Source organism: Pan troglodytes, chromosome 18, assembly GCF_028858775.2.
Source record: "Pan troglodytes isolate AG18354 chromosome 18, NHGRI_mPanTro3-v2.0_pri, whole genome shotgun sequence".
Classification (NCBI taxonomy): Eukaryota; Metazoa; Chordata; class Mammalia; order Primates; family Hominidae; genus Pan; species Pan troglodytes.
Genome location: NC_072416.2, coordinates 83,720,124 through 83,741,197, shown reverse-complemented (window position 1 = coordinate 83,741,197; position 21,074 = coordinate 83,720,124). Strand labels below are relative to the sequence as shown.

Below are 21,074 nucleotides of genomic sequence, written 5' to 3'. Positions count from 1 at the left end.
TCAAAAGGTTAAACAGACTTACCAGAAGGTGCAGCAGTTCCACTACAGATACATGCCCAAGAGAAAAGAAAACATACAGACACACAAAAACGTGCACGCCAGTGTTCACAACAGCATTATTCGTAATAACCAAAAAGTAGAAACAAGCTGAACGTCATCAACAGATGCATGGAGAAACAGAACGTGGTCTATCCAGGCCAGGACAGATGACTTGGCTATGAAAAGGAATGAAGTACTAGCCCAGCACAGTGCAGCACACCTGTAGTCCCCGCTACTCAGAAAGTGAACATGGCTTGAGTCCAGGACTTCGAGGCCAGCCTGGACAACATAGCAAGACTTCATCTCTTAAAAAAAGAAAGGGATGGGCCAGGCGCAGTGGCTCAAGCCTGTAATCCCAGCATTTTGTGAGGCCGAGGCGGGCGGATCACCTGAGGTCAGGAGTTTAAGACCAGCCTGGCAAATATGGCAAAACCCTACTAAAAATACAAAAATTAGCTAGGTGTGGTGCCGTGAGCCTCTAATCCCAGCTCCTCAGGAGGCTGAGACAGGAGAATCTCTTGAACCCAGGAGGCGGAGGTTGCAGCAAGCAGAGATAGCGCCACTGCACTCCAGTCTGGGTGACAGAGGGCTGCCAGCCCTCTGCATGTGTGATTCCTCTCTTGCAATGCCCTGACTTGATCATCTGCAGGTTCTCCAAAGTGGGCCTTCCTTTAGGTAACAGACAAGGCCCCACACCTCTTCCAGAAAGCCCACAATGACCCCTTGGCCCCCCTTTCCCGGATGAGGTCCTGGAGCAGCAGGGGCCCCTAGGGTTGGGGGAGCCCTCGGAAACCGAGGGAGGAGAACTGGGTTCCGGAGCAGCCCCTGCTGGGTTCTAAGCAGCCCATCCCAGGCACATCATTTAACCTGCTCTGGAAAAGAAGGCAAGGCACACTGTGCTCACACACGGCCTGGTGTGTGTGTGTATGTCGTGTTGTGTGTTGTGTGCACGTGTATGTGTGTGCGGTGTGTGTGGTATGTGGTTGTGTGCATGTGGTGTGTGTGATGTGTGTGTGTACGTGCTGTGTGTTGTATGTGCTGTGTGTGTGTGGTGTGTTGTGTGTGTGGTGTGTTTGTGCGTGGGGGTATGTGGTGTGTGTGATTGTGTGTTGTGTGTGGAGGAGTATGTGGTGTGTGTGGTGTGTTGTGTGTGTGGTATGTGGTGTGTGTTGTGTGTGGGGGTATGTGGTGTGTTGGTGTGTGGTTGTGTGTGGTGTGTGTTTTGTATGTGTGGTATGTGGTGTGTGTGTGCTGTGTGTGTAGTATGTGGTGTGTGTGTGGTATGTGGTGTGTGGGGTGTGTGTGTGGTTTTGTGTGTGTGTATGTGGTATGTGTGGTGTGTGTGTGGTGTGGGTGTGTGTGTGTGTGGTGTGTTGTGTGTGGTATGTGTTGTGTGTGTGTGCGTTGTGTGTGGTGTGTGTGTGGTATGTGGGGGTGTGTGTGTGTGGTTGTGTGTGTGTGGTGTGTTTTGTATGTGTGGTATGTGGTGTGTGCGTGCTGTGTGTGTTGTGTGTGTAGTATGTGGGGTGTGTGTGGTATGCGGTGTGTGTGTGGTGTGTGTTGTGTGTGTAGTATGTGGTGTGTGGGGTGTGTGTGTGGTTTTGTGTGTGTGTATGTGGTATGTGTGGTGTGTGTGTGGTGTGGGGGGGTGTGTGTGTGGTGTGTTGTGTGTGGTATGTGTTGTGTGTGTGTGCGTTGTGTGTGGTGTGTGTGTGGTATGTGGGGGTGTGTGTGTGTGGTTGTGTGTGTGTGGTGTGTGTGGGGTATGTGGGGTGGGGGGGTGTGGTTGTGTGTGTGGTGTGTGGGATGTGTTGTACGTGTGTGTGTGTGCTATGTGTTGTACGTATGCATCACTAGACACTAGTACTGATGTCCTCCAGGGTCCACCTGGTCCCCACATCCAATGCCACTTGACAATGGAAACCACTCCTTCCTTCATGAAACTGCCACTTGGTGGTTTCTGCCCCCACGCCCAACTCACTTCCCCATTTCATGGACAGCCACTGTCTCTCAGATTCCAAACATGTCCCTTGCTGCCAGCTCCTCCCTGGGCCTGGCCACCGACAGGGACCCTCTGCAGCCTGAGCTCCGCCATGGCCTCTGCCCCCACGCCTCTGCCTCCCTTGCTGGGGCCTCTTGCAGTCTCTGACCTGTTTCTCCCCCTCAGTCCTTCCTGTGTTTAATGTCAAAAGGTCAGTCAGTCAGGTCCCTGCTCCAGGTCCCTGTGGCCCCAAACACGGCAAAGACCTCCCCACTGGGCTCTCAAGAGCCTCCCCGAGAAGACCCGGTGACGCTCCCAGGCCCGTGCCAGTATCGCTCCGAGGACTGCAGGCCCAGCCTTCCAGCTTCTGGGCTGAGGACTGGCACGGTCTGGTGGAACTTTCTGGAACAATGGAAATGCTCTCTATCTGCACTGTCCGACTGAGCAGCCTCCATCCGCACGTGGCTGTTGGGGGCTCAAGATGGAGCTGCTGTGATTGGGGCACTGAAGTTTTCATTTTCTTTAATTTTGATCAGTTCAGTTTTCAGGTCTGATAGCCACGGATCTATGCTAGATCCGTGCAGGTCCAGTGCCCTGGCTATCCAATGTGAGGCCTCTGGGCCAGCAGCACTGATGCCGCCCGGGGCCTTGGAAGGGTGCACGTGACTCCGGGCTCAAGGGAGGGAAGTTCTCCTGTGCCTTGTTAGAAAGGCAGAGCCTAGGGCCCCTCCCAGACCCGCTGAATCCGAACCTCCCCTTTAGCAAGATCCGGGTCACCGGAGTACACAGTACAGTTTGTGGCATGCTGAGATAAAAACCACTCTCCTCTTCACACCTCCCCCACCTTCCCTTTTCAAAAGTAACCAACGCTTCAGAATCTGCTTCAAGCACCACCTCCTGCAGGAAGTCCTCCCAGATCACTCCAGCCAAAAGGAAACTTTCCATCCTCCAAGTGCCTGGAGTTATCTGTATCCTTCCAACCCCCAGAAACTTGGAGTCAGTGGCTTGCGGCTGAGCTCCTGCCTCCTCCGGTGTCCGGCAGTGTCTTCGAGAGAATCCTGTGACAGACTTTCCACCCTCCCCCTCAGCCCCTCCAGGGCCTGGCACCAACAGGTGCTCAGGAACTGCCCTGGCAGTTGCACTTGCAAGAAGCCAACGTCTCTTTCCAAACCAGGGCAAGGATAACAAAGTTGGTTGCGGGCTATTTGCGTTCCTATTCCTCCCACGCGGCTCACCCCACCGGTCTGACCCGCTGGCCACCTCTCTCCGAGAGCCCTAGCACCTGGGAGGTGACAGGGCCCTGAGTCAAAGGCATCAAAATCAGATGAAAAGCCAGGCAGGTGGAGTTATGGGTTTCAATAGCCAAATAAAACCGCACATGCTTTTCATGAGTCTCTCTGCAGGCTGGGATCAAATGCCACGACTTTGTCACACAGCAGGTGTCAGTTCTCGAAGTGCCTGCCAGCAGGCCACTTGCGGGAACCCCCAAAGCCCCAGAGAATCCCTGGCAGAGGCGGGTCAAGGGCCAGGTCTTTCCTCTCCCCATTGCACTCCCTCTCCTAAGCACAGACTTGACAGCCTCTTACATGCTGGGAGGCTCTGAGGACCTCCTCCAGCACCAAGGTCCTCGAAGATGGACACTGACCAAGTGCCAGGCCCATCCAGAACTCCCCCCGCCTTGGAAGGGGCCCTCAGAACCAGCCTGTGTGCCTAGGACTCTGGCAGGCAACCTCTCATTCCATCTGGCCACTCAGCTAGCCCGAGGGCTGCTTCTCCGAAAAGCTCACTGCAAGAAGTGGCCAGTTCAGCCTGGGAACTCAGGGCCGCAATTGTATCTTGGCTCTAACCCCGGAAGCCACCAGAAACCTCACTTTTCTCTGTCCTCCTCCGACAGAGGCGGGGATTGAAACCCCCACCTCCACCCCCTAGGGCTCAGGCAGGAAGTGGCCTCATCTCCACACAGAGGTGGGCGGTCTCCAGGGCTTGTATTACAAATGGGTCTGTCCAGGCGGTGGGCAGGTGCAAGGCCCCCCGGAGAGACTGGCAAAGCCCACACAGGCCTGATGCAGTGCAGAGGCTTTCCCCAACGCACGCCACGGCCACAGTGTAGTAAACTCTTCGGTTCCTGAGAAGCAGGGAAAACACACGTAACACGAGACGGCAGTCATCCGCATATACCCGTGTGTGCTGGCACTGAGCTAGGGAGTCCCAGGAGTTCCTGCACTGGAGCTTCTCTCCCAGCAGGAAATACAGTGATGATGACGATCACACAGACGATAATACCAAGAGCAAGTCCGCTCTTCCTGACAGCCTAGACACCACACTAAGCTCTTTAAATGTACAAAGCCTTTTAATTCTCACAGCAGCCTCAGGAAAATTATCCTCCACATTTACCACCCAAGTAAACTGAGGCCCAGAGAGTTTCAGTAACTTGCCCACGGTCTCATACACAAGGACTCAAGGCGGAGCAAGAATTCACAACCGACCACTTGGCCCCCGGGCCCAGGGGCTGAGCTACTAAATAAAGAGCTACAGTGGTAGGTCACGGTTGCTTACTATCTACCCAAGAGCACAGAGCAGGGAGCGGCCACTCCTAACAGGAGTGAGCACTGACCGTTCCCAGACATCTGGGCTCAGCGCTCTAGGCAGCAGGAACAGCCTGGCCAAAGGTGTGGAGGACAGGTAGAGAAGGGCAGGCTAGAGTGTTAGGCAGGGTTGGCCCTGTCAGGGAGAAAAGGATCCCAGCAGAACCATCTTGGAAAAAACGCAAACTTACTATTTCAAGAAGCCTTGAATTTGGGAGGAGGCTCCGTTGCATGCCACCCAGAAAGTGACCTCAATGACACTAACCATGATCATACTCCAGAACCAAAGATTATCTGTTAAAGGGACTCATTTCTAGGGGTCTCCATCCTTCCCAGGAGGCTCTAAGAGGGGAGCAGAGGCAGAGAAGTGGGAGCTTCTGGCTCCTTCTGCACAGACGTCACCCTCATCCACAGCAGCTCCACAGTGGGAACAGACCGCTATGAACCCAGGGTGATCCACGGGGTCAAGAACCCTCTGATTTCTCTCCCGTCGTGAGCTGGCCCCAGCCCAGCCCTGGTCGAGCTTCAACTTTGCTAATGAGCTGTGAGTTACCAGCCCCACCTCTGGACCAAGAAACTAAGGGAGTGAATGGGGAAGGGTTTCCCAAGAGCCTCCGCCCTGGGTAATAAGCCCGTATCTGGGTCACGAGGCTGGCTGCCTGCTCTAGCCACTGATCAACCAACCCTGTACTGAAGTCAACGATGAATATTCATGAGCCTATCCAGTTCCACACTTTCATTTCTGGCCCAAATTAATAATTTACCATGGAGTTTCATAAAAATCAGACATAGCTCATTAGTAGCTCCCTAAAAGGCACTCCCATCTTCCCACTGATCCAGTGAAGGGCTCATCTTACCTCTGTGACAAGAAACAACACCTTTATTTTGAGAGACAACCCTCACTATTGTTTTCAGAGGGCTGGTGAACCTGAAACTGGGGGCCGCCATGACTGTGGAGGCCCACCCCGGAGGCCTACCAGCCTCCCCACCAGGGCACAAAGACCTCTGCCCTCAAAGCTCCATGTCACAGGTCTTCAGGAAACTTCAGAAGCAGACCCTGGAAGAAGATGGAACCTCTTTCCTTCCTCAAGGCAAGGCTACCACTCTCTGGAAACACAGACTTCATAGAGGATGTGGGTGGGTGGAACATGTGTAGCTGATGACATTTTCAAGAGAGGAAACATCGATCGCATCTCCCAAACCCCATGCCCTTCTAGAAGGGTACCATTCCCCCATTAAGAGGTGGAGCCCAGGCCAGGCACAGTGGCTCATGTCTGTAATCCTAACACCACTGGGAGGCTGGGGCAGGAGGATCACTGGAGCCCAGGAATTCGAGATCAGCCTGGGCAACATAAGAAGACTCTGTCTCTACAAAAAAATTTAAAAATTAGCCAGGAGTGGTGGTGCATACCTGTGATCCCAGCTACTTGGGAGGCTGAGGCAGGAGGATCACTTGAGCCCAGGAGGTAGAGGCTGCAGTGAGCTGAGATCGCACCACTACACTCCAGCCCGAGCAACAGAGCGAGACCCTGTCTCAAACAAACAAAAAGAGATGAAGCCTAACTCCCCTCCAGTTGAAAATGGGCAGGCTTGTCCCTCACTTGCAACCAACAGAATGTGGTGTGGTACAGCCTTCCTTCCGAGGCTAGGCCCTAAAAGGCCGTGCAGCTTTCCGCTTGTGAGCTGGGACCACTGCCTTCGGAGCTCTGAGGCCGCCATGTTTTGAGGAAGCTCGTGCCACACTGAGGGGCCACGAGGAGGCGTCCCAACCTGAGAGCCCCGGCTGCGGTCTGGTGAACAGCCAGCACCAACTGCCAGGCCTGAGTGACAGGAGCCTTCAGACGACTCGGGACTCTGCACAGCAAATCACCTTGCCTCCCAGTCTTCCTAGCTGAGGCCCCAGGTGTAGCTGGGCAGAGACCGGCTCAACGCCACCACACCCTTTCTGAATTTCCAACGCACAGCAGCTGGGAGAATAAAACGATGTTTTATGACCACACACTTGCTCATGAAGTCTTCCTCCATGCCAGGAGCCCTGGTCCCCTGCAGACCCACCCACCAGCCGCCCCCTCCCCTCCCCCGCAACGGTTGGTCTGACCTGCCCACCGACAGGCCGGCACCCTGTGGTGAGTGCTGTCATAAAGACGGGTTGAAATCCGCCTGTGAGTGAAACTTTCCAGGAGAGAAATTGGGCGGAGGGGGGTGGGGGTGGGGGCGGGAGTAACACCTTGTCCCTGGGCCCTTAAGATCTAAGATAAAGGCCGTGACACTTCCGACAGTGACACAGGTTCTTGGAGCGGGTGAGAGGCCTACGTGACCGCCCCCCACTGCCCATGCAGTGGCCGGCCCTTCCGCTGCGGCCCCTCCACAGCAAGTTCAATTAAGACCCCGCCATTCTCTCCTCCTCCCTTCTTTTATGTTCCCTGCCGGCCCCCCTTTCTCTTGTCAGATAATCACGGGAAACCAGCAAACGGTTGACACAGTTACCAAGACGACAGAAGTTAGGACCAGCGAGGAGGTCTGAAAGCTAATCCTAAATGAATTACAGGACAAGAATGACGAGAGGTGGGGAGGGTTGGGGCCGGTTCAAAGGCCCCAGAGTCTGAGACAAGGTGCCATCAGCCTCGGGGCACTGGCTGTGGGCCTGTCACTCACTAAGGGTGACACTGAAGTCTTCTGGGGTTGGGGAGGTGGAAGAAGAAATCTATTACAATGAAATTCTCCGCTGAGGCCGGGCTGGCCAATAGCGCTCTCCATCCAGTGACTCCTGGGGCCCAGGGTTCACCCAGTTCGGCTTTCCTTACATGGGACGCAGTGGAGACAGGGCCAGGACGACCTCACCAGGCCAATTCCGTTTCTTCTTTACTTATTCAGAACTTGCCGCCTTGTGACCACGGCGCTGCGCATGGCCTGGGCTGGCGGACAGCCATTTCAGGAGTCTGGGCTTCTCAAAGGCCCTCCCTGCCCAGCCCACTGCCTCCACCAGGAGTGACTTGGCCAGGTCTCCCAGGTGGGGTCCTCCTCTTCCAGGTCATTCTCAAATCCAAGATATGGACGGCGTGCAGCTGGGAGCATGACAGCTGGGAGCTATCAACCCAAATGGTAATTGCAGCTCAGGGTCCTACAGCGCTTGGTCCCTCCCTTCTGCCAGTTAACTCATCGAACACTGTCAGCAGCCCCAGGAGACAGGCTCTGCTACTGGCCCCATTTAGCAGATGAGAAAACAGAGATCCAGAGAGGGTAAGGAACCTGCCCAGAGTCACACAGCCAGTAAGGAGCAGAGGCAGGATGGAACCCAGTGCTTAGGCAGCGCTGCAGCCTCAGAAAAGCCTGCTGCCCTGGAACCCACAGGGCCCACCAGAAGACTGGCAAGGACACCCGGGGAACCCTCGCCATCGGGACCCAGCTCCTCCTGGAGCATGGCTGAGACCCAGCGTCCCTCCTGCTGCTTCTCACACCTTCTCTCAGGCTTTGGCCTGGTTCGAGCACCGCTCACCCCACAGCCTGCTCTCAAATCTCCTCCTGGTGTCCAGGGTCAGGTGAAGGGGTCAGGCCTGTTCCCTCACTCCAGTGGGCACTGGCATCCCCAGGAGGGCTCATGAACATGCAGACTCCACAGGAAACAGCCTTGGCACTCGCTGCCCTGGCTCTCTCACCCTTCCCCTTCTCTCCAGAGCCTCCCTCGAGGGACCCTTCGCCATGGGCCCCTCGCCGGTGTGGGCACTGCACGAGGATGCAGCTCTGGGGGCTTCTCGGGGGCATCTCCCTGTGCCTGGCCTGTGCTCCCTCTACACGTGTTAAACAAGCACGGGGGGTTGGTTGGTGTTTTTTTTTTTTTTTTTTTTTTTGAGACAGAGTCTCACTCACTCTGTCACCCAGGCTGGAGTGCAGTGGCACTATCTCGGCTCACTGCAACCTCCGCTCCCAGGTTCAAGTGATTCTCCTGCCTCAGCCTCCTGAGTAGCTGGGATTACAGGCACGCGCCACCATGCCCAGCTAATTTTTTTGTATTTTTAGTAGAGACGGGGTTTCATCATGTTGGTCAGGCTGGTCTTGAACTTGTGACCTCGTGATCCACCTGCCTCAGGTTCCCAAAGTGCTGGGATTAACAGGCGTGAGCCACCGTGCCCGGCCAAGTTGGTCGCTTTTAAGAGCCCAGGTTCCCACTCACTGACAACAGAATCGAGTTCATGTGTCACCGGCTTGATGACATTCAAGACCCTCTTAAGACGTGGCTCCGACCCACTCCCCAGCTTCATTCCCACACTTCACCACCCCCTGACCACACTCTCCCCACCCCTAAACTCTGGGCTCTGCTTCCTGCCAGAAGCTGTGAAGGGCCCCGTCCACCACACTCCCGCACGCCTGGCTGTCTGAGGACAAGGACTGGGCCTAATGCATCTATCTCTCTGGCCTGCAGAGCCTGGGAGGAGCAGGGAACAGATTTGACAGGCACAGCTACCCCTTCCGCACAGCCTCCCTCTGCCTGCACATTCTCTCCTACTGTTCCTTGGCTTCTGGAAAGGGCCCTGCTGCCGGACACCCTCTGGTCCCCATGGTGCCTCTGAAGGACGCAAAGGCTTCAGAGCCCCACCCCTAGAGGGTGCTGCTGAGCAACGGGGCAGGAGTGGTGGCCTTCCCTGCCAAGTCCCCACTGGTGAGGAATGTGGGTTTCCCCAGAGTAGAAAGGAGAGCTCAAATGTCACCTCCGCTCTGTGGCCTTCTTGGACACAGCCTTCACCCCCATCTCAAACCAAACTGTTTTCCTCTGCACGCCCAGAAAATTCTACACACACCTCTCAGCACCAGTACTTGTCACCCTGATTACTCAATCCATGCCCCCCACACACCACCACCAACACCACAACGGGGGCAGGGATGGCCCCATGCCCAGCTCCCGGCACACCTGACATGAACCTAATGTGCTGAGTCTTGTAAGAGCAGTTTCCCTGTTTCTGTTCATCCCTCCTCACTGTGTTAGCCTCCTTCCTCCCAGCCTCACTCACCTCGAAGCTCCATACTTCCAAAGCCTGCTTTTAGTGCCACCTCCTCCAGGAAGCCTTCCTGGATTCCCTCTGCCAGGATGCTTCTAAGAGTTTCCAGAGCAATCCATCTTTGCTCAGCTCTCTGTTTGCTCCCTAAGTGACTTACAGATAAAACATAGATCTCCTCTGCTGCTCCTGCCCAGTGGACAGACGCAGCGCAGTGCCCGGCACCCACTGGCAGGCGCAAGCTCTGCCCAGCTCACAGGGGGCCTGACGGGAGGTGCTCAGGAAGGGGAGGCTTGGTCTGTGTCCTCAGAGGACAGGACTAGGTCACAGGCACGTGTTCTGTGCGAAAAGCAACAACATCCTAGCTCGCCACAGTGGCACAGCCCGGTCCAACCCAGGGGCAGGACCTGCACGTGCCCAGCCTGAGGTGACCACGAGACCCCCAAATCCAGAGAAGGGAGGGACAGCCCGTCTGACCTCTGAGGTCCCTCCCAAGTCCAATGTTCCGTGACTTCCTGACCCCACAGGCCATTAAGCAAGCAGCCAAATGCCCACTGGGCGGCGGTCCAGGCCTGGTCAGAGGGCGCTTCCTGTCTCACTGCGGGAGGGAGCAGAGGATGGAGCTGCCCGGATCCTTCAGGGCCTGGGCTTCCGGCAGGGCTGAGCTCCAGAATGGGGTGGGATCACCCTCTGGAGATAAGACCTGGACCTGGCTTTACCCAAACCCCGCCAGTGCCCTACTCCCGCAATCCCCCAGCCCCAGCACCCACTCCCAGCTTCCAGCACAGCTGTAACTGGGGCTGACGGTAACGACCAGCGCCAACCCCAGCTGCGGAGGGCCTGGCATGAGTGGGAAAAAGCCGGAAAAATACATTTTCCCCTAAAGACTTGTAAGAAAATTCTCACTGATTTTTTTTCCTTTTACCCCAAGCTTTCACAGCACTAAATGTGCCACACTTAGTAATTTTACGAGCAAACCAAACTATACATCACACGGTTTTATGTTCCTAAATTAACAAAAGGACTTTAAATCTATATGGAGCTCTTAAAAAAAAAAAAAAAAAAAGGAGGAGGAGAAGGAGGAGGAGGAGGATACCATGTGGATGTTGATTCCCTCACCCCCGAACTCCCTCTTCCCTTCGAATACACGGTGCCCCTATAGCTTCAAAATTTCTGCTGATCCTGCAGCTAGACCACCAAAAGGGGACAATCCCAGACAGGGACAAGGATCTGTTTGGCTGAGGAGGTCCCCTAAGAGGGGATCCCATCATCCTTCCTGAAAGGCCGCATTAAGGGCCACAACAGTCTAATGATTTTCCCACAAAGAGTATGACAGGACGCACCCTAGTTGATGGAGAGGCTGCCTCTACCACCCTAGTCTCCCCAAAAGTCTAAGGAAGAGAATTTGAAGTCAACAGGACTGCGAGTTCTCCTGACCGCTGTGATCTCATCTACACAATGCCAGGGTAGACCAGATGACTCCATCACACTTGACACTGGTGAGAGGGAATCCCCCTGGGACCGCTCCCCCCACACGTGTCCATGTCCAGGAGGAAGATGGGCAAGCGACACGGAGCACCAGGCTCAAAGCAGGAGGCCAAGTCCAGACACGTCCTCCCCTTCCCGGCTCTGTCCAGGAGCTGTGTGGCTTGGGCCACCTGCCGCTCCCACCCTGCACTTTCCCCTGCGTAGAAGGACACGCATTCTTGCCCCGGAATCCAGGTAACATAATGACCATTTGCTCCCAGAGTACAAAGAAACCTCTTCTGTCTCCAGAGTCAAGGAGATAAGAAGAGAGTTTCCAGCGGGACTATATCAGGTTCCCACCCATGGCGTAACAACAACACATTTAAGCAAGAAAAAAACCTTAATGAGAACCAAATTGGGCAGGGGGGGTGGGAACCAGACCAGGCCCCTCGGAAAAGGGCTGGGCTGCAGCTGGGACAAAAGGGCCCTGGCTTTCCCAGCCGACAGATGGAACCGTGGCGGCCTCCCCATCTCTCAGGGGTATCGGAAGATTAATTAGTGACTGCCTGGAAAGTGCTAGATGGAAGCCGAAATGCCTGTCCCCGCTGAGTTTCTGAGCTGTAAATAAGCAGCTTTCTCAATCACAACTAAAATAGCCATGTTTTCCTTTTATCTGAGTCAGATCCCATTAGGCCTAACCTGCGCCCAGAGCGGGTCTTGGGCGGTTCCGGTGCCACAGCTATGGTTTGCTAACGTCCCATGACAAGCCTGAGGCTATGCAAGACCTTGGTTCTTGTGGGTGCCCCGTCCCCGCCTCGGCTCCGAGCACCCTGGGAGTTGGGTTCCGGCCTGACCTCACCTCCAGACACCACCCCCAACCCAGGTGGGCCTGAGCCCCTGCCTCACACCTTGACTTTCTGGAAGCAGTTTAGATGGGTGGGAAATAGAAGCCAGCAGCCCCCACAGGCCGAGCTTCACTCTGGGTACCCCAGCTCCCAGCAGGGGACGCCTCAGCCTCCTGCAAGCCCCTCCCAGGATGGTCAGAAAGGGGCCTAGGACAGGCCGGATGAGATATTTATGACTTGCTCTGGCCTCCGGGGGCAGCTGGGGGTGGGGAAATATTCCAGGGGGACCCCGAGTCCTAGAGCAACCACCAGCAGGCTTCATGGCTATGGGCCAAGCCCCAGCTCTCTCTGGGCCTCGGTTTCCTCCCTGGAGGGCCGAGGGCAGCCTTTCTAGCAGTGGACAGTGATCCTGAGGGAAGGCCAGGGTCACCCAGAGTTCAGTGTGGGGCTGGGGTGGGGTCAGCTGATGGCTGAGGAGTCAGTCCTCCCTCCAGAAACAACAGGAACCAGATAAGGGGCTGGGAGGGTGCCGCTGCCAACGCCAGCGGCCAGCTCCCACTCAACACAGTCAACAGATATTTATGAAGCAGGGACTCTGGAGCCAGACTGCCCAGGATCGGCGCCCTGCTCCACCATTTAGCGCACATGTGACCTCAATCTCTCTGTACCTCAGTTTCCCTGGCTGTCAAGTGGGATAAGAGTAGCCTCACCTCCAGAGCTGTTCTGAGGAAGCACCGTGTCTGGCGTGGAATGGGAATAGTAGACGAAGCAGCCACTGCCTCTTCCTCATGAATAATTTTTTTTTTTTTTTTTTGAGACAAGGTCTTACTGTCACCCAGGCTGCAGTACAGTCGTGGAATCACAGCTCACCGCAGCCTCGACCTCCTGGGCCCAGGTGATCCCCTCACCTCAGCCTCCTGAGTAGCTGGGTCTACAGGCAGGCACCACCACGATCGACTAATTGTTTTTGCATTTTTTGTAGAGAGGGGTTCTTACCATGTTGCCCAGGCTGGTCTCGAGCTCCTGGGCTCAAGTGATCCACCCACCCCGGCCTCCCAAAGTGCTGGGATTACAGGTGTAAGATACCACGCCCAGTCCTCGTTATTATTATTATTATTTTTAGGATCGTTATTATTGTCCTGGCACTGAGTCTGGTAAAAAGGAGACACCCAGTCTGCGCCAGCATGGGGCTAGCAGCCTGGTGCAGTTCAGGAAAGGGGGGATCTAGGCATACGTACATACAGAGGAAGGTTTGAGAAGGGACCCCCGTTTGAATTTCCCAGTCGCCCCATTTGCAGGAAGGTGGAGGCCACAGCTTGTGCCCTCCCACTCACCAGCCCCATCTCCTTTCACACATGCCCCTGCACCTTGCTCTCCCTGCAGCCAGCATCCCCTCACGGCTACCATTTCCCCCTGGCCAGTGAAGAAGCACTAAGAGGCAGACGCTACAACCATGGCGGCAAGAGGCCTGGTCCAAAGACAAGAGTTCAGGTCCCCACTAAGAAGCTCTATGACTTGGCCAGGTGCGGTGGCTCACGCCTGTAATCCCAGCACTTTGGGAGGCCAAGGGAGGTCAAGAGATCGAGACCATCCTGGCTAACATTGTAAAACCCCATCTCTACTAAAAATACAAAAAATTACTTGGGCGTGGTGGCGCGCTCCCGCAGTCCCAGCTACTTGGGAGGCTGAGGCAGGACAATCGCTTGAACCCGGGAGGCGGAGGTTGCAGTGAGCCGAAATCTCGCCATTGCACTCGAGCCTGGCAAGAGAGAGAGACTCCGTCTCACATAAAAAAAAAAAAAGAAGAAGAAGAAGAAGAAAAAAAAGCTCTGTGACTTGCTGCAAATAATTCTACCTCAATAACAATAATGACCGTGACAAAATAAGAATTATTATTATTACAGTTATCACTCGACAAGCGCTAACTTCATCCCAGGCACCATCTTCAGTGGACCTGCTCATTCTGTTTCTTGCAACAGAGCGTGGGCAAACTTTCTCTGTCCAGGACCAAATAGTAACTAAAGATTTTAGGCGTGGCCAGCCCAGATGGTCTCTGCTCACAACTCAGCTTGGCCATTATAATGTGAAAGCTGCCAGAGGAACAGGCGTGGCTGTGTGCCAATCGAACTTGACTTACAATGGGCCGGGCCATGGATTGCTGACCCTTGCCTTACACGGATCCTGAGGGAGATACAATTATGGATCCCATCTTACAAATGGGAAAACAGACTCAATTGAGAGTATCAGTCACCCGCCCAAGGACACAGCTCAGGAGAGGCAGAGCCTGACTTCAAACCTACTGCCCAGCCTCAGTCCTCTCACCTGTCAAACAGGAGCAGCGGGTGCCTGATGCCAGCCTGACTGTGAACTGCCCCTGGGGCAATGGCTGGACAGGCGGGTTCTGGGCCCTTGCTCCCTGCAGTGTCTGGGATCTGGCATCAGGCATAGAAACCAAGCCCAAGAGGCTGCAGAGCACCATGGTGTCAGGCCTCTGTGGGGCAGGGTCAGCCTCTCATCCAGAACCACAGGCCCGAAGCAAGCCATGCTGGCTACTGCACCTGGCCCCCCTTATTCCCAGTTCAGTGTGGCAGACAGAAGCCAGCTTCATGTCCCAGCTCCGCCACTCCCAAGCTGGGCAATTGCTGAGCCCCTGGGCCTCACTTTGCTCATCTGATAAGTGGGTGGATGGCAGCAGCTACCTCAGAGAGAGGAAGTGAGATCTACAGAGAGCCCACAAAGCATTTGTAACAGGGCCTGAGAGCACTCAAGAGGACCAGGCCAGGGCTGGGCACGTAAAGCCTGTAATCCCAGCCCAAGGTGGGAGCCCAAAGTGGGTGGATCACCTGAGGTCAGGAGTTCGAGACCAGCCTGGCCAACATGGTGAAACCCCATCTCTACTAAAAATACACAAATTAGCCTGGCATGGTCGTGGGTGTCTGTAATCCCAGCTACTCGGGAGGCTGAGGCAGGAGAACCTCTTGAACCTGGAAGGTGGAGGTTGCAGTGAGCCGAGATCACACCACTGCACTCCAGCCTGGGCGACACAGCAAGACTCCATCTCAAAAAATAAAGAGGACCAGGCCACTGCTGTTTCCATCACTCTCAATGCGTTAACCCCAGCCCTGGGAAGCCACTCCCTGACCATAGTTCTTCCCGGTAAGCCCTCACCCTGAATACTACACTGAGACAATAAAGTGTAAAACCCAGTGGGGACTTTAAATACAACAACCAAAACAACTATAATGCGGAGAAAGCCTGCACCCACAGGCTGAGATTTACTTGTGCCCCGACCTCCCCTCCCCTCACTTCTGACCTCTCTTAATCTCCCTGGGGGTCAGGACAAAAGTCACCCCTCCTGCCTACCCACTGGGGGCTTTACTCCAGCCTGGGCTGATCTTCCTTAATGGCTTTGAATTTCCCAGCCTGACACTTCCTCCTCCTCTTTCTGAGTCTCCCTGTGTAAACAGAAAATCGGTCACCTGATGAATAAATATGCACCAGCAGCCTCCAGTGGCAGGTGAAGAGGGGTGTAGATTACAAACACCTGTGCTTTGAAGACGCCCTGTACTTAAGAAGATTCATTCTTGGCACAAGCTGGTCCTGAGCGCCTCCAAGGCAGGCACAGCTGCCGGGGAGGCACAAGCTCTCTGCTTTCCCCTAGCCAGAGACCCTGGGGGAGACAGACGAGAAAAACCCAGATACAGCATGAGGATCTGTTACATTTTGGGCTAAAGGGCTCTGGTGAATGTCAGCGCGACTCAGACCCAGCAGCCCTCATTTACCTGGCATCTTCCCATGGGAGAGAGAGCTCTGAGTTCCCAAGGGCTCACTCCGCCCTCCCCTTACAACCTTTATTTTACTAAGTTGGGGATTCCCGGTTCTAATTTGGATTGGATCCGCTAAGGGAAGTGCGGAGGGAGGGAAAAGCCAAGCTTGCTGTTTGTTGTTGATTTGCATTTCAGGCAGAGGAGGAGAAAAAAAAAAGATCAAGAATGGAATGGAAACGCTGGAAAATATTCAATATTCTTCCTATCAAAACGGCATACACACCAAGGAAAAAACATAGACCTGGTCAGTTACTGGGAACTAAAACAGACACCACGAAACTCAAAAAGAGTAAAAGTACAGATTTCCTCCAGGAGGAGTCTCTCCTGCCTTTTTTTTTTTTTTTTAAAGTCAGTTGGACTCTGGTGACCCTCTGCCCTGCTCTGTTAACTCAGTGAAAACGTTTGCCCAGGTTAGGGCAGCAAAGGCCAGATCCAAGGGAGCTGGGTCCTGTCCAGGCCCCTTCCTGCCCCACACGCTGCTCCTGGGGACTCCAGAGCGGTGTGGAAGCCTCAGCAAAAGTGACAGGATCTTCTGAACAGAGAAAAAAAAAAACCCGAAACCGAACACCGGGCCACGTGCACCCTTCCCCAGCAAAACAATTCAGAAATAAAGCTCCAGGGCAGCGTCTTCTGCAGAATTTTATAAAAGCCTCAACATGGGAAAACTAGGAACTTCCCCTCTCCTCCCTACACCCCCACATCACCCTCCCCACCCACACACACCCCACCTTCATTAGGTACCGTGTGTCAAAGCTCAAGGGAGATCAACTCGGAGGGAGGGAGGAAATAAAATCAGCTCATTCCTAGAACCAGCGGTCACACGCAGCACCGCCTTCCTGACCTGCGGTCACGTGGCCCCACCTGGGGCAGGCCTGTGCGTTTCTCCCCGACCCCAGGGGCACAGGAGTGGGGGTGACGGCGCGCGGTGGGGGAAGAACCCTGGGGTTCACCACCCAGGGCTCCCTCGCCTGAATTCCTGGATCACCAGCTTCCATGTAGCCTACACTTAATTTTTTTTAAGGTTTAGAAATCCAAATAAGGTGAATTCAGGAGGGGCTCCCCAAACCTCCAGCTGTCAACCCCCTCCCCTCCCCTCCCCTCCAGGCTGAAAGCGCGACTTGCCCCGAAACAGAAAGTTACAGGGCAAGCGGCTGTCACCGCGCAGGAAGGTTAAGGAAACAGGAAGCCACGCCAAATACCCTCCTGAGCTTCCCCGGCCCCCTCCTCCGACCTCGGCGGAACAAAACCTTCCAGGGAATCCCAGGCAGGAAGGGGGGCGGCGGGGGGGCCGGCGAGCCACGCTCGCGCCGAGACCGCGCAAGGGGGTTGGCTGGAGGGAGAGGGAAATAAACCCCAGGACTGGGGTTGGGGGGGCATGCTACCCGATCGGGGCGGCCTGCAGGAAAGTAACTTCACACTCGGCGCTTAATTCACCTTGGAAGGTTTAAGTGCCTCGGCCTCTCGCTCCGCCGCCGCGACGGAGCCGGCTCCCGGCAGACAAAAGGAGCGAGACGCGCAACCCCCGGCGGCGGCGCGATGGGGGCGGCGGGCCAGGTGGGCGCTCCCCGCCGCACGTAGCCACGCACACCGCGGGCTTGACCGCAGCGGGAGGATCCGAGGCCGCGCGCGTCTGCGGAGGGCACCGGCGGACCCAATGCCCCGACCCTGGCTCGGGGGTCTGGCGGAGGGGGGTCGGGTGAGGGAGGGTCCCGGGCGCGCCGGCGCCGCGCGGGACCCAGGGAGGCGCACGGCTCGCTTACCTGGTAAGTAATACAGAGGCGGCTTCAATCCAAACATGGTTCAAATTAGAATTCCATAGTGGCCAGAGAGGGATGAAGAAGGAAAATAATATTAAAACCCAGGAATGAACAAAAAAGCACCGTTCAAGCCACGGCGCTCAAAAATGTCCAAAACAATAAAATAAAGGCAGAAGAGCGATCCCGAGAGCGACGAAAAAAAAAAAAATCAGTCTTTCCCCCCCCCCCCGCCCCGCAAGATGATCAAAAGGCTCTCTCTCCGACCAGCGCCCGGGCAATTTCGGCCACCTTGGCCCTGGCAGATCCACAATGAGGTAATTGATGACCAAGGACGGGCCGGAGCCTCCACGGCTGCCCGGGTGTCTTCGCCGCGTGTGTATTTTCTGCCTTTTGGACTTGAGATGCAAATAAAAAAAAGGAGGGGGGAGCGCGGCGGAGGGAAGCAGGCGGGGAAGAGGAGCGAGAGAAAAATAAAGGGGGGAGGTGAGGGTGATGAAATTGGGGGGTTAAGATCTTCAGGGATTACTCATTTGAAAGGAAAAGAGAGAGGGGGGAAAGAAAAAAAAAACAGCCCCCAGGACGTGCGAGTAGCAATCTCTCCTCCATTCAGCCATTTGAATGTCAAGGGCGAGGGTCAAGAGACCTGTTTCCAACAGGGTTTCACGTTCAGAACCAGAAGGAAAAAGGAAGGGGGGGGGCGGCGGGAGGGGGTATCTCTTGTTGCCAAGGAGAAATCGGCTTTGTTTTGTTTCCCCTTAGCTACTGGGTGAGGAGGGGCGGGGTGGCGGGGAGAGGAGGAGGGGGCGAGCGGGAGAGGGGAGAGGAGAAAATTAATACCCAAACAGCCAAGAAGTACCGAGGGGGAGATTTCTTCTCGTAAATAAAAGAGGCGGCGATTGCAAACAAGTCTCCGGCAGGAGAAAGCAGGCTGGGGAGCCTGCTCCCCTCCCCCTCTCGCCACCAACACCCCTCCCCCCCCTTTTTTGGTTATCTCCCTGGCCCGGCGTCCCACCACTGACTCAGAGAGAGGGGGTGGAAGGAGGAGGAGAAAGAACTCGCGGGGGCTCTGGCGCCTGGGCAGAAGGAGGCAGGAGGAGAGCGGGGAGGCGAGAGCGCACGGCGGTGGAGAGCCCCTCGATCAATTTTCATGCAAGAATCATTATCGGTAAATTGGAAAGCTGGCTGCCTGACAGCAGATTTGTCTCCCCTAATGAAAGCGAAAGGGTAGGGGCGCAGCGGCGGGCGGCTGAAGGCGGCGGCGGCGGCGGCTCCTTCCGTCTCTACGCGGCATCTTCCAACAGCTCCATGCTTCGCAGGGCGATAATAATAGTTTCACTTGCGAGCTTCCCCCCGCGCGGCCGCCGAGCCGGGCGGCAGATCCATGCGGACGGGGAGCGGGGCGCAGGAAGCCGGGCTCGCCTCTCCAAACCCGGGGAGGTTGCCGCTGCCGAAGGCAGGGTGCTACCCTTCGCTCCGAAGCGGGGGCCGTTTGCAAACAGTGGGCGGCTGCGGGCGCCGCTGGTCCCCCCTCCGGCTGCCCAACTCCGCGCTCTGGCCGCCCGCCCGCCCGTCCGTCCGTCCTCCCTCCCTCCCCACCCACGACTGACAGCTGCGGGAGCCGGGAGTTCGCCCTCCGCCAGGACCCGGGAGGAGAATCCCCAAACCGTGACCCGGGGACTCGGGGCCGCCTTTTGTGGAACCCACGCGGGGCTGCGGCAACGCACACGCCGGCCGGCCCTGGTGAGCTCCTCGGGCGAGCGGTTTGTTTCCCTCCTTTCTTTTTCTCTCACCCCTCACCCCGCACCCCACCCCTTAAAAATCCCTGTTGCAAGTGTAATCAAATGCTTGATAGCATCTCCCACACTCTCCCTGCACTGGTGCATTATCAGATCCGGGAAGGCATGCTTCCAGGCAAATAGACCTAATAAATGCTATTACTGGGATTCTGCAAGCCCCGGCTGCACCATAGTAACGAAAGCCCCGGCTAATTTGGTTTAAGAAAACGATCAACTGCACAGAGAGTGTGAGTGTGGAGCCTGTATCTCTCCTCCCCACACCGCCTCCCTTTCACACCAGCTCAAGAAGGCCCCATGTGATAATTCCCCAAATCGAAGGGGAAAAAACCCTGCCGCCAAACCACATCCTGTGCGCTCATTGTCCAGCCCAGCGATTTTAAAGAGACAGGATCCATTTACCCACGTCCCCCCACCCTCTCCTTAAACGCACGCTGCAAAGCTGCCTCTTGATGTGACAATTTATTTTCAAGCCCTTTTACCTTCTGAGGGGCCCCTCGGTGGCACAACCAGCCGGAATCACGACTTGGTGACACTAAGGGGTCACCTTTTGACCCCAGATACAATCATGGTTTGAGGAACAGACCTGAGCCCGCAGGTACACACGGCGGGGCACCGCGGTCGCACCAGGCTTGGGTTCCTGCCAACGCTCTCCAACCACTGCGTAAATCAGGGGTCCCCAGCGGCAGCCCCGGGGTCCCTGCTAAATGCAGCGGCTTCAAATGACAGTTGAACTCCCGGAATACGATACCCTAGAGAAAAGCTCCGGAGGGCAAATTGGAGGAGGTGGGGGAGAGGGGGGAGCGGCGTGCCTTTTGACCTCTCCAAGCCACTTGCCAAACCCTCGCCTACCCCGCCAGAAAAATTCTTAAATGAGCTGGGCGGAGCGCTCGGAGCCAAGGGAGGGGTTGCGCTCTTCCCCGCCGCCGCCAGCGGCTCGGTGGCTGCGGCGTGCTGGCGGCCGCCTTCCTCCGGGGCTCGACCGCCGGGGTGCGAGGAGCGTCTTTGAGTCCCCAAGCTCGCTGCTGCGCCCCCTCCCCGCGGGCGGCCTAGCGCACGCGGGCGCAGGGGAGGGCGCCAGAGCTGCTGACCTGTAGGAAACCGGCCGCTCGGGGCCGCCCGCGCCCGCCGCCAGCCTCTGGCTGCTCCGCCCCGCGCTGACCCTGGAGGTCGCGCCAGGCCCTCGGCGCCGGCGGCCCTTTGTTTCCGGAGCTGCGTGGCGGCGCGCTCTCTGCGCCTCCCCTTGCACCCGCCGCCGGCGGCGGCGGCGGCCTGGCAAGCGGGGCGGCGGGGTCGGGGTCCGGCACCTGCCCTCCCTGCCCCCACCCCGCGCGCCCAGCCGGGCCTCCGCTCCAGCCCCCGCTTTCCCCTCCCACCCATTTATCACCCGCGAGCTGCACGATCTGCGCCCCTGGGGGGCGGGGCGGGGGGCGGCCAGAGCGCGGGTTAGACCGCCCGGGTGAGCTACCGCCCACCCGCTAACCCCTCACAAACTGGAAAAATCTCCCATCTTACTCAGGGGAAAAAAAAAAGAAAACTATTTTTAAAAGACCCTAAACTATCAGTTTCTGTTGTCATTCTTATATTGGTTTTTAATTCTCCGGGATTACACGAACAACAGTAGTAATTAATACTAAACCTTCCTCCACTGTATATGCTAATGGCAGGAGCCATAAAAATTAATTTGCAAACATGTCATTACACAATAGCTGTACAGGCAATAAACCTGTAATTATGAGCCAATCACAGGCATGGTACAGAGGGAGGGGTGCTCCCCCAATCTGCTGGG

General features: G+C 56.1%; 1 protein-coding gene across 11 annotated transcripts in view; it reads right to left on the bottom strand.

Moving 5' to 3' along the window:
• The window catches only part of GSE1 (Gse1 coiled-coil protein), a 504,494-nt gene that overhangs the window by 102,971 nt on the left and 380,449 nt on the right, over window positions 1-21,074 (bottom strand). For 2 of the 11 annotated variants that reach the window (XM_016930308.4, XM_016930311.4), the window contains exon 1: window positions 17,496-17,881. The exons of 6 other annotated variants lie outside the window; for them this stretch is intronic. In XM_016930308.4, coding sequence (XP_016785797.1) covers window positions 17,496-17,532 — 37 coding nt within the window. In that variant the 5' untranslated portion in view covers window positions 17,533-17,881. Of the gene's footprint in view, window positions 1-17,495; window positions 17,882-18,329; window positions 19,638-21,074 lie in introns of those variants that run through there. 3 more of the 11 variants (XM_063797904.1, XM_063797905.1, XM_063797903.1) reach the window with 3 other exon arrangements.